Source organism: Ornithodoros turicata, chromosome 1 (genome assembly GCF_037126465.1).
Source record: "Ornithodoros turicata isolate Travis chromosome 1, ASM3712646v1, whole genome shotgun sequence".
Classification (NCBI taxonomy): Eukaryota; Metazoa; Arthropoda; class Arachnida; order Ixodida; family Argasidae; genus Ornithodoros; species Ornithodoros turicata.
Window position 1 is genome coordinate 25,708,363 of NC_088201.1, and position 13,482 is coordinate 25,721,844.

Consider the following 13,482-nt stretch of genomic DNA (forward strand, 5'->3'; position numbering starts at 1 on the left):
GGCTGGGCGAGTATATTCTCCAGAGGAACTTCTAATGGGTCGACGGATTAAGTCCAACGTCGCTGCAAGTTCCAGAGCCTTGCCCCACTGTGGGCCCATATCAGAAGATATGAAGCGGTATCGCGGGATGCAGGCAGCGGAAACGTCCCTGTACGACTCACGGCGCAGAGTCTCTGAACGGCCGCTCAACATGCCCAGCAGCTCCACCATAAGAATCCTGGCAGGTGCCGCGACATATGGCACCTTCACGGGGCGCGTTTCTACCCCTAGGTCATACCTCATTCATACAATGGAAGGATCAACAAGGTGTACCAGTAGCCATATATAGCCTGTATATAGCCTGTAGCACTCCATATAGTAGACACAAGGCAACGTGAGGCCGAGCCAGCATATCCACATCAAAGGTTTCATCTGCGGGAGGTCTAACCCAATCGCCTCGTGAAGGCCAGTTAGAAAGAATTGTTATGAAACCTCAACGATATGGAGTTTCTGCAGACTAAGGAAACTGGACTACATGGTACAGATCATTAAGGTGCAAGAAGGTTTGGTACGCTTCTCCAAAGGAGGGGAGGTGTCAGGGTAAAGACGAGCGTGACCGCGTTCCGTGGCTCGGACCGTGAGCTCGTTCTGTGATTTTCAATAAACATTTTCCGTTCGCTTGTTCTGATTGTTCTCTCTTCAGTCTTTACGCTCGCTTACGACATCATCTACTTCGAGGTGACCCTCCGCAGGAAAACCTAGAAAATATGTCCATGTTCACAACTTCACGTCAGTCGACTGTCAACTTGCAATCGAGACGAAACTTTCAGTTCATGTGTACCGGCGACGTTGTGGGCGTACGCCGGGTTTTCTCTTTCACCCTTTCTATCACTTGTTTCTCATGGCTTGCAGTGAGACTTGGAGGAAATTGTGAGCTGGCGAAATTAAGAAGATGCATTCGACGGTCTGTTAAACTGGAATTAAACGTAAAACTTCATGGCGGTCTTTTTTCTCATTTCCATCTGAATGCAGAATATTATAAGAAGTTTTGCACTGTTGCCAACGCCTTCTTCTCATCCTTCACTCTGTAGACCAATGTTTACTCCCTGCTTCGGTTCCCCAGCGTGTAGTAACCAGTGCACCAATTTGGCTATCATCACCAGCGGCATCTTCGAGTGGGTATACGCATCTGCTCTTTTGTGGTAGCCAAGGTCGTGCTGAAGACTAAGAAGGGGTGGGTTCGAATCCTATCACCGGCTTTGCTGTCGGGGTATTTCCTGGGTTTTCCGGCAGACTTTTCAGACAAATGACAGCACAGTTCCCCCTGAAGTCGACCCAGGACGCATAGTAACCCCCGTCCCCCGCTCCTTGCTATGCTCTCTCCATCTGTCCATGTTTGTATGCCATTCATAGCCACAGGTGCTTCGCGGGGCTATCACAGAATTTTAAAAAATTAGGCTCTTAGCGAAAAGTACTTTTTCATCACAACGAACGCACTTATTGGGAGGTTGGGGGGGGGGGATTTATTGACAGAAAAAAAGGAAAAGGAAAGATAAAAGGGGAAAGGTCAGCCATGCAGCACCCCGGCTTGCTATTCCCTAAGCAAAAAATAAAAATAAAACAAAATAAATAAACAAGTAAAAGAAAAAAGAAAAATAAATGAAAAAGAAACCCGGCTCACAGGGAGCCCAGGAGGCCCGTATCACGCAGAAAGTGGAGCACCGCCTTTGTGACACTCCACTGGCTAGCTCGCTGCACGTGGCCAAGGAGTGTTGCGAGGGACACGTCGGTGCACCCAAGCTCTGAGGGGCGTTGCCAGAGCACAGCCCGATGATGATGGTGACGCTGACAGTGGAGGAGTCGATGGGAGATATCTATGTCTTCTACGGCGCAGCAGGGGCAAGTGGGAGGATGGGACCTCAACGCTGCCAATGATTTGAAGAGCCCATTTTTCTATCAATTCATGATGATACTCCAGCAACGCGTTTGACATTTTAGAGTTTGAAATCCTGCTTCGAACCACTGTGCCGTTATAAATTCGGCGGTTACTGTCTGATTAACATCCCATAAACGTCATTTGCTCACACATGACAGTGCTAATGTCGATTGGTACGTACATAACAGTTTCTCGTGACCACTTTATTATATCCTGCGTGGTAATGATAATTAATTGCCGTGGAATTTGGTTTATGGTACTGCTGATTTAATCATTTGCTGCAAACGAAGGCCATTCTCACAATGCCGACACGTAATTACGTAGTTTCTATATTTTATTTTCACTCAGAATTAATGATATAGTACTATGAGTCAAGCTTCTCGAGGCTCCTTCAAGAGGCATGTGCGTCGTCTACGTACAAAATGTTCCTCTTTATTTGCGCGTATTTTTTATTTCGGCTAACGATATCGGCAGAAGTTGGACGGACCCATGTATATAGCTGTCGGACTGTTGTTTCAAAAATGAAGTAATGATGCTTAACGAGGTTTTAGCGAGATCAATTTCTTTGTCGTCGCACCCATGGGGGAAAAGGCCTTCGAAGCCGGAGCATCGGCAAAATGTAAACTATTGAAGTGGCAAGTGCCACGAGGCTGTTTATCTGTTGCCGTGACGACGACGCTCGGCAAGGCTTTCAGCGGCAGCACGCACGCACGCGCGTGCGGAACAGAGCCGGCGTTACGATCGCTCCCAGAACAAGGTCTGACACCGCCCAGGGGCACTGGAACGGACGTAGGAGCTATGTCCTGGTGCTTCGGAAAGGGTAAGCGACGCCGTGAACCATGCTTCCGCTTAGAAACGACGTCACTGCATAACGCAAGCAAGTTTGTTACGAGTTCCACTTGTAGCGTTCGTGGGTTTACGTAAACAAGCTTTCTAGCTTTTCTGTGTATATGTGTGGTACTTGTGTTAATTCTACACAAACTTGTATATCCAGAATATGTTCGGACTTTTTTTAAACAAATCTGTCCCTCTGCTCTATTTGTGACGTGATTTTCCGGGGTATACCGACGGCAGACACTGTGAGAAATATAGCTTAGCGATGTTATACAGTTTGAACAACTGAAGAACATCTCTGTAGTGTAACTCATATTACCCTGATACTGGTAGGCAATTTCCTCTACTAAACTGACCTGTATTTCTAAGCTTACGTTCCCTCATCCTCAGTGTTACTGGACATAAACGAAATGTAGAGAATTCGTGGCGGCGTTTTGGTGACTACCTTGTTCTGCAAGAAAGTCACTTTCCAAAAATTTTCCTCTGCGCCTCGCCTACCCTGTCTCAAGACAGGATAATTTGAATACTCTCTGTACCGAAGATATAGCCACTAGAAAAGGGGTACAACTGTACATGTTCCACTAGGGGATATGTACAGTTGTGCAGGCCTCATGAGAGCACTGTGGGCCCGCGGCCTTCAGAAATTGGAGCAATATCTTCTATTGCAGAAGGTGGTTGATTACGGGACAAAATGGCCCTAACATTTATACATCCATAACGCACAGCGTTGAATACAGTATTTTAATATGCATGTGGTTGCGCATAATACATAACGAGATTGCGCGGTGCTACACAACGGTACCAGACGTGCTGTTGTATAGCAGCGTGTACTGAAGGTGTATACTGTAGCAGTTTATTTCCGAGTCGCTATGATTGCTACAAAAAGAAGCAATACGCAGTTACGGTATGGTTCCTAGTACAGAAAATGGCGCAGAAGCTCCCAAGGGAACAGTCCGCCGATGGCAGATAGGTTCTCACAACTACAGCAATGGTTAGTGAATAAATGAATTATGTTTGTTTTTCTTTTCTAATTCCCAACTCCAACTCCATGTTTGCCATCTGAGAGTTCTGTAATGGTGAGACGTTGGCGCTCCGCCCAAGCATTTCTGTGTCTCTCGCGGACGGGGACGTACCTCAGCAAGTTGTACCATGTCGCCAAAATGCTGACCCCGCCGGTTTTGTTCAAAACTGGAGCCCTGGAATCAGTGGTGTAGCTGTTAAATGTACACGTTCACTTCATCCACTTCGCCCAATGTCTACGGATCATATTAGTTTCGACCCCTATTTATGCAAGCATCTAACCTTATATTCTACGCCTTGTGCAAGATACGCGCATGAAACGAATCGTCTATTGCAGTCGACATCCCAAGATTCGACAGAGACGGCTGGCATTCAGCGAAATATAAAGGACAGGGAAACGTCGTGACCGCGTCCTATTGACGTTATAGATTTTCTCCGCGCTTTGTTACTATTTTCAGTACAGCTGCAGATGTCCCGCGTTCGATAAATGGCTTTATTTCACCGTTTTCGATCACATTCGGAACTTGTTTCAAATGCGAATTAGATTGACTGCGTGCTCACTTCTGTCTGACACGTACATAAGAAGGGAAATGGCCGAGAACAACGAAAGTGACACGTCCTCCTTCTTCGGTATAAGGATCCAAGCGCCATGAATACATAATGAACCATCTCGAGCATATGGACATTTCGGAGGAACGTTCGTAGTATCGCACGCGTGCTGCCTCTACATGAACTTCCCCTAACATGTGGGAGCATACAAATAGACGTATTATTGGCAGGTTTAGTTTTTTTTTTTTTTTTAGCCAAGTTTATTAATTCCTGTACCGTTTTGCTTTTCTTTCTTTTTTTCTTTTTTGTACCCGCATTGAATTAAACTCTTACTGAGCTGAACTGAACTGAAATTTCAATAATCAAAGAAGTATACAGTTTTAGTGCGTGACTGGAATATATAAAATTTCCCAAATTGAGGACATATCAAGGTAACTTGAGGAATATGGCGAATAAAACGTAAGTATTTTTCCGTCGATGACAGTACTCGATAGAAGGGAGAGAGCGCAGACTAGTTGGTACATGATGCAGCAGTACATGAAGACAAGCCCATAATTATGGTTCACAACAGGTTGCGGTTCCAACAGCTGATCCTAACTCTACCCTGCAATATATGGGCGGGGAATAGACGGTCTGTCCAGGGGAAACTGTTCTACGAGATCCCCAATACACGTCATGATTAGCAATGGTGCTTTTTTTTTTTTTTTTTTTTTACATACAGATTGTATTTCGTGATTCATCTTGAGGCGCCTCGTAGTGATTTTAAAACATAACTTCAAGTTGAAATAATTGAGGAGGTTTTCTTATGTCTTTTTTTTTCTCTCACGAATTACGTCCCGTGTGGTAAGCCCTATAAGCCCTAAGCTCTGGTAAGTTTCGCCCTAAACTTCGGTGCTCTTCAGCACAGCGAAGGGATGTGACAGGCTTTAGGGTTTGCAGAGTGTTTCAGCGAGATATCGGTGTTCCACGGTGTTAACACCACCCGTGGGGGCCCTTGTGCCTTAAGCCAGAAAGTACGAGGGGCGTTCAAATCAAACCGGGACTTTCTGTCTCCTGAGTGTACAAATGACTTGCGCTACTTCTTTTTCGTCATTTTCACACGCGACAGGCCTCCGCATTCACCATGTGGTGGTCCAAAGTTTGTGCAAAACAGAAGGCACGTGCTGGACAAGATGGCCGACAACGAGGTGAGCACGCACATCGAACAGCGAATTGTCACGAAGTTTCTCGTGAATGAAGGTGTAAAGTCATCTGAAATTCACAGAAGACTTCAGGCTCAGTATGGCCACGATACACGTAGCCGCAACAAAGCGTTTGAGTGGTGCAAACGGTTCCGAGACGGCCGTACATCAGTGCAGGACGACCCCGCCCGGGGCGGCTCAGAGCCCAGAGTTCCTGAGAACATCCAACTTGTGGAGCGCCTGATCCTCAAGGACCGACGGATAACATGTCTCGATATCAATAGTGCATATAGTGCGATCAATAGTGCATATTACTGCCAGGTTCTCAGGGATGTGCATAAGGCGCTGAAGCAAAAGCGGCCGTGCCTCATCACCAAAGGAGTCCTCCTCCTACAGGACAATGCACGCCCGCATACAGCGCATATCACGACACGCACCTTACAGGAACTTGGCTGGGAGTTGCTGCCACATCCCCCTTACAGTCCAGACCTCGCCCCCAGCGATTTCCATCCTTTCGGGCCACTGAAGGCGTTCCTTGGGGGCCGCCACTTCAGCTGCGACGATGAGGTCAAGAATGCAGTCCGATCATGGCTGCTACGCGTCGGTAAGGATTTCTACGCTGCTGGCATCCAAGCCCTCGTGAAACGCTGGGACAAGGGGATTAGTGCCAGCTGGAGATTACGTTGAAAAATAAAATTAATTTCTCGCCTGTAAGCTCATTTTACTTTTGCGAAAAATGAAAAGTCCCGGTTTGACTTGAACGCCCCTCGTACATACAAGCAAAAGAAGTAAGCCAAAACTCTATGACTGCACGTGAAGTATGTGTTTATTTGTCAAGGGTGCCACAACCCCAGCTGCTGGACAGTCTTTTCGTCCTGTTTGGGGCTCTTCAGCACAGTGTGAAGGTCGCCAATCCCGAGTGCATTGAGCCATTTTAGAAGTTTAGAACATTTAGTGAATCCGCCTTTGAGTAAGACCAAGAGTAAGTGACAACGCAGTTCGTAAACTTGAACTGTTTATTTACAATGCTAGTCGCCCTAACCAGACCTGACTCAGAGTGCGCTCTGGACTCACCAGCAGAACTTGGTTCCGGTGATTGTTCCGTGGTTCCCTGGTACTTGGGAAGCTGACTCGGAAGCTGGTTCTCTTTGATGCCTCATTGCTGTCGCCGCGAGCGTCTTTAGAAGTAGAAGGGGGAAGGCTGGTGTCCGGGTCGATCCAAGGGCCTGCACGTCGCAAGTCTAGGTTGCGGATACTCGTGGACAGCTTCTTCCGATGCGAGCCGAACAAACCAAGGCCTCTTCCTCCACCGCGTCGTGAGACTATATAACGCTGGCTGCGTTCCAATATACCTCGCGCCCGCGAAGCCGCCTGACTAGGCAGCTAAGTAGAGCCCTTTGCTTGTCACTATTGGAACAGGCTTGCTCACGCAAGAAGCGTACGGCGCAAGCGCAGCAGGTACTAGCGTTTCCCGCTGTCAGCCATCCCGGCTGTCAGATGGTCAGGCGTATAACTAGACTGCATCGATGCGCACTAGGCGGTAGCCGACTGAATAGTGGACTTGGCGAGATTTGAAACGAGACGTAACATGGCGGCACTTCCGGTTAGACCGCTAGGCAGTCGACTAACCGGGGTATTGGAACGCAGCCGCTGTCTCTGTCGCTGCTTCTTTTCTCTCCCCTCGATGTCGGCCCCGGACCTTCTTGTAGGCTCTGGTAACAGCGGTCGACTTTGGTTCAACGGGTTCTCCCTTTTTCCCTAATTGTCCACTCTGCTTCGTGTCCTCGTCGAGCGATCCGTCACGACGCCAGCTGGACGGCTGTCATTCAAATCTTGTATTACTGTCTGGTGCCGGAGGCTCTGGCTAGTGCACGTTTGTTGTAAGCCCGAAGTTCGCGGCCCCGGGTCTCCATTCATTCCCTGAAGACAGACAACCTTGCTCGTCGACCGTCGTTGATCCTCCCCGTGGGGCGAAACAATACCGGATCCGTGCCCCACAAGTAAGCCAGAGCACACACATAAGCCGTAAGCTGGCAGTGGATGACGATCATAATTCTTAATTAATATGTACAATGTGTGTGAAACATCACAACAGCGCACGAATGTGACACGCTTTAGGGTCGGCACAAGCACTGTGTTCGAGAAAACCACTGTGTTCACTGTGTCCACTGTGTTCACTGTGCTCGAGCGAGAAATCGCTGTTCCACGGTGTTAACAACACCTGTGTGGGCCCCAGTGCAAAGCCAGAAAGTACGTACAAGCAAAAGAGTAAGCCAAAACCTTATCACTGCACGTGAAATATGTGTTTATTTGTCAATGGTGCCACGACCCCAGCTGTTGGACGGCCTTTTCGTCCTATTTGGGGCTCTTCAGCACAGCGCAGGAATGTGGCACTCTTTACTGTCGGCACAAGCAATGTGTTCCAGAGAGAAAGCGCTGTTCCACGGTGTTAACACCACCTGTGGGGGCCAAAGTGCAAAGCCAGAAAGTACATACAAGCAAAAAGTAAGCCCAAGCTCTATGACTACACGTGAACTATGTGTTTATTTATCAAGCGTGCCACAAACTCAGCTGCGTACAACTGTTTCGCCCTATTCCGTGCTCTTCAGCACAGCGAAGGGATGTGACAAGCTTTGGTGGTGGGGTGGGGTGGGGTGGGGTGGGGTGATGTAGGGGGAAGGTGCGGTCAGCCTGCTCTAGAGTGGCGGCTCGGTGCACCCAGGGGAGGGAGATGAGGGCAGGGTGAAAGAGGGAGGGGAGAGATGATGGTGACACACGATAGGGAGCGATGTGCAGCCCCTCTTGCTCTGGGACTTGGGTAGTCCAAGAGAACTACCCACCACAGAAAACATGCGAGCATCCCTCAGCAGCCTTCATTGGGGTGCTCCCTGTGCCACGGTACCGCCAGGATTATCGGCGAAGTTACCCCATGGCAAGCCTTAGGGTCGACACAAACAGCGTGCTTCAGCGAGATATCGGTGTTCCACGGTGTTAACACCACCTGTGTAGGCTCCAGTGCAAAGCCGGAAAGTACATATAAGCAAGAAAAAGGCAAGCCGTAGCTCTATGGCTGCAAGTGAAGTATGTGTTTATTTATCGAGCGCGCCCACAGTGCCAGCTGTGGGCGGTCCTTTCGTCCTATTTGGGGCTCTTCAGCACAGCGCAGAAATGTGACACGCTTTGGGGTCGGCACAACGATCGAGGATCTATGGCTGCGCTTGAATTGTGTGTTTATTTATTTGGGATTATGACAACCATTCCCCGAGTGAAGTGGAGCGGCCTGAGGCGCCGTCCACGACACGACGCATCCGAGCTACGGATCAAGCAATATTGGAAGCTATCCTTACATGTGCAGTTGCACTGCAACACTCAACATTTCAAGAACTTTCACTACAAATTATGGGGAAAATGTCCCGGCGAAAAATACGGAAAGAAAGGCTTATGAAGATAATGTCACACTCGCAATAAAAAACTGCTGTCGAAATTCGATGTGAGTCGCTTAATTGATACACAAAGGCTGTCTAAAATAACACGGGGAGAAAGCAAAGCATTCAACGCGATTACCACAGAGCGTTTGTGAATCGATTCACATATCCGACTTCCTATTTCAACGGAGAGCATTTCGCGGTGAATGTAACGAGAACTTCGTGGTCTTCTATTCTAACAGATATTTGACCAAGGTATTTTCCAACAGTAACCAGTTATTAAACCAGTAAAATTGCGAACTCTTACAATATGTTAAGTGCACGGTTTTCGATGTACCATATGCATATCACTGCAAAACAAGAAAAAACGTGTCACTCAAATGTGTTGGTTCACCCGCCTCTCATGATTACCTTCACTGAGCACATACAATATTTGCGGTTGGCATGGCGACTACTTCGCGTCTATGGGAGGGTAGGAAGGAGGTAGCCAATCTATAACACCTAAATATAGCTCTAAAGGAGTCTACTTCATTTAATGTTCTGATGTGTATGCATCCTTAAATTTATAAACGCGTTTCCTGCAGGTATCACACATCTTTTCCTCTGTATACAGTACAGTCACAAACTTTACTAACGCTCGCAAGTCGACAAGAACCGTTTGCGATTTGAAGTCTTCCTGTATTGATTGACAGCTAGCAACGAGCCCTTATAGCACGTAGGCACTGCACACAAAAAAACTATTCTGTACTTACTTCCTGTTGCAATATATTTTGCACTTGCAATCAATGACACTGTTGTTCTTATAGATATGTATGACACAAAATCTTTATTTTTCACATAGAATTGTTCCAGACGCACATTGTTCACTACACGCCTTAAACATGCGTTTTTCGATATTCTAATTCGATACAGTTGCTCTCATTGTTTGTCGTTGAAAACGTAGCATTCTCTTCGAAAAGGAATGGATCCGGAATTGATTATTGACATTTAAGTCTTGATGAGCTTAGATTTTACTTGCGTGAGCACAGAGTGTAGTTTCAGTGCGCAGCGGCGAGGCGACATCTTACGGGTGTTTTGAGAGTATTTAAAAGAACAGTGAAATGCATCAATAATGTCACTCAAACACTCAAGTGACAAATTGAGTGGCACATTGAGTGACAAATGTCACTCAATAAATGTTTCATATTTGGCTGTGACGTGTTGTGCAACAAATAACATGAGCTCTTGCGAAAGAACGACGAGAGCAGCTGAACTGTAGCGCGTGCGAGAGAGAGAGAGATGCCCCTGCTATGCAATAGAGCCCTGCACGGGCCGACTTTTCCGGGCCCGACCCGCCACGGGCGCATCGAAAAATGGCCCGGCCCGGCTCGGGCCCGGACCTTCATGTTTTTATGAGGAACGGTCCGGCCCGGCCCGGTGGTTCAGTGGGTAGAACCCGGCCCGGCCCGGTAACTCAGCGAATAGAGCCCGGCCCGGGCCGGTGAGGCGGCGAGTAGATCCTGCCTTAGTATTTCCAGCCGTGACGTACGCGTTTCTAGCAAAAAAAAATCAAATAAACTTATAAGTAAATTTATAATAACAGCAGACAAGGCCACAAACATATAAGTGCTAGCGGTTTAAAACCGCAACAGCACGAGCCCAAATAAAATCCAGAACACACGCGGTCAAGGGCGTTATTGTTACACTATAAAGTTTTTGTGGAGGTTAGCTAGAGGGTGCTGTCGACAAACTACTTCTCCAAATCCCTACCCCACTAACCAAGCTTTCCGAACGTGATTGTGAAATACGTGAGGAGTCAGCAGCAATGTGAAGTGGCTTTGAGAAAGTCCGCGAAAGGGTCGAGTCATACGCATAATGCAGTGTTCTTTGCTTGTTTTTGCAAATATATGCGCAGAAATGACGCAAGCACGTGATGACATGAAGTCCTTCATTGTGCGGAATTAGCTGCGTGACCCGGCCGAGCCTGACTCTCGGAAACATGTTTGTCGGCCCGGGCCCGGCCCGGCCTGGAGCATACAGCCAATAACAAGCCCGGCCCAGCCCGTGCAGGGCTCTAGTGCACACCCTCTAGAAACCCTCCACTCCTTCAGAGAGAGTGCAAGTGAACAAGGGAAGTCGACATCACTTTATGACGCTTGCAATCCCTTCTGCTCCCCACGCAGCACTGCTAACATCATGCGAGGAAATCGGGCCGTGCCGATTGCTGCTTTCTCCGGGTGTTTTCGTAAATTTGATTGCGCGGTAATAATACGTTGCACAGCGTAATATTTTACATGGTGGCTCCTGATAGAATGCTTGATGAATGCAACAGGGTTTCGAGCAATGCTAATTGTCACTGCCTTGTTCCTTCAATAAACATGTCGTTGCAAATATTTGAAGGAGCTGTGAAAACTTCCGTTCGGGGCTGGTCAGAACAGTGTTATAGGAAAGCTAATTCTAAGTACGATATTGTATTCCTCTCTTTTTCACACGGCACCCCTGTGTTGACCCAACTCTCAGCTGTACAAAATTAATCCAGGGATCGACCACTGTAGCTCATGAGCATTGTTGTCTTCAGACGTAAAGCTTCCTCAAATCTCGTCACTGCAAAGTACCCGTTGCAGTTATAGCATTTAGGCGTATCTTATGAAAGTAGGTTAACTACATGCAGTGATTGTTGATGAGTCCAACGAGCGTAAAGCAACCGAAAGTTTGATGAGTGTATGTTCTCTCCCTTTTCCAGGTCACAATGTGTGCTAGCGAGCAGTTACGGCACGAGAAAACCCATCCAAGTGGCCAGCAGCAAGGAAAAGCTTCTTCAGTTCTTTGTGCTCGTTGTTGGGTCGTTTTCCCCGCCTGGTCCCGCAACCGCAGTAACTCGGATGGGCACCTCTTCTCCAGCATCCTTCTTTGTTGAGTTGCTGAAGCGCGTTCCACAAAAGCCAGCTAATATAACGCCCACAGGCACGCTCGTCAATGCCACGGATGCTCTACCTTTGTGGATGCCATATCAGAACAACGGTATCATCAGCATCTTGTTATATGGAACGTTTTCGCTCGTGGGTACTATGCTTAATATCTTCCAGATCTCTGCGCTTATGATTCAGGAAAACCTGCGACGTAGAGGAAACGTGCTCTTAGCCAATCAAGCCCTTGCCAATCTGCTTGTAACATCAGTCGGCTTCCCAGTGACTATTGTGGCCATCCTCGCCAACACCCAACAGGAGACGTTCGTGTGTCATTGGCAGTGGTACTCTACTTTATTAGGTTTTTATGCATCTGTTTTCAATTTTCTTTTTATTGCTGCGGAAAACTATGTGCGTACCTGTCGCCAGGACTCGAACATGTACTCTTCAGTGTGTGGCACAAAGCTCGTAGTCTTCCTGGTGTCAGTGATATGGGCCATTGCGATAGCTTGGTTGCTAGTAGTCATGTTGGTCACTGGAGGCATGGACGTGTGCCTATGGGACATGCGTGAGAGTAAAATGCTCATAGCGCTCTCTGTGCCGTTTGTCCTGACAGCTGTCGTCTTTGTCAAGGCGATGCACGAGCAACGAGATTACACCTACAACTTGGAACTACGAAACTGCCTTGCCACGCGGGAAGAGATTCTGCAGCGTAGCTTGCTGAGAACGAATGCTATGGCCTACCTACTGTTTCTCCTCCTCTGGCTTCCCTTCCTGCTAACTGTTATTATCAGTCCACCCGAGCGAAATGCAACGTCGCGGAGCTCAGCTCTAGAAAGCATCATCTTCGTAGCTCAGTGCTTCAGCTCTGTGTGTGGCTTCGTTTACGCGTTTTCGCACGATGCCTTCCGGCAAGGCTTCTTGTACCTGCTCCATTACTTCTGCTGCAAAAGCCATCCTGAATTTAGCAAAGTTCCTGTCGGGGATATGAGGGAACGCAGTTCCGTTCGTGTGCACGGCATGGACTCTCGCGTTGGGGAACGTAGGCACCGCTACGCAAAGACAGCAACAATGGGACTTTTGAGCTTTGCCGCGGGTGGCGAAGCCTGTAGGACACGCATCGAGGAAGACTTTTTATGACTTAGCGCTTTTCTGTACCTCCGGAGAGTACAAAATATTATGTTTGTGCCTCTGTGTCGATACCCTAGAAGACCTAGAAGGCAAACAAGACAACCAACGAATGGCAAACCTCAAAATCAATCGCTGTAAATCACGGGCAAGTGACATTGCCAGCGCGCAGTACTGGCCACGGTCATTTCGTGGAGCAGACTACATAATATACACAGTCAAGCCCAAATTTCTTCGTTTCACAATATTACGTTGAACAGTAGCTTCCGAGTGGTGCACGTTAGGATTGCTCCTTATTATTGACAATGATTGAGTTGTGAAAGCTCCAACGCATTTGTGGCATTGTGAAGCCAAGATAAAACGAGCCTGTAATGTAGCCACGTCTTCTATGACTATCGTTATACGCTGAACTGAAGCTATTCGGAAGCATCTTTCGTTGCCCAACCGGGAGTAGCATTTTGACTATCATCGGTGACGTTTCGTGCCCGCGACGATAGTCCGCAATAGAGAGAGCATAGCTTCAACCCAACTCATTTCATGCATTA

General features: G+C 47.8%; 1 protein-coding gene across 2 annotated transcripts in view; it reads left to right on the forward strand.

Moving 5' to 3' along the window:
- LOC135377694 (5-hydroxytryptamine receptor 4-like) overlaps positions 1-12,966 on the forward strand; it is a 132,606-nt gene extending 119,640 nt beyond the window's left edge. The window contains exons 1-2 of one of the 2 annotated variants that reach the window (XM_064610293.1): positions 2,652-2,735; positions 11,647-12,966. In XM_064610293.1, the coding sequence (XP_064466363.1) occupies positions 11,786-12,949 (1,164 nt within the window). In that variant the 5' untranslated portion in view covers positions 2,652-2,735; positions 11,647-11,785 and the 3' untranslated portion in view covers positions 12,950-12,966. Of the gene's footprint in view, positions 1-2,651; positions 2,736-11,646 lie in introns of those variants that run through there. The other variant, XM_064610292.1, reaches the window with a different exon arrangement.
- The last annotated feature ends 516 nt before the right edge of the window (positions 12,967-13,482 follow it).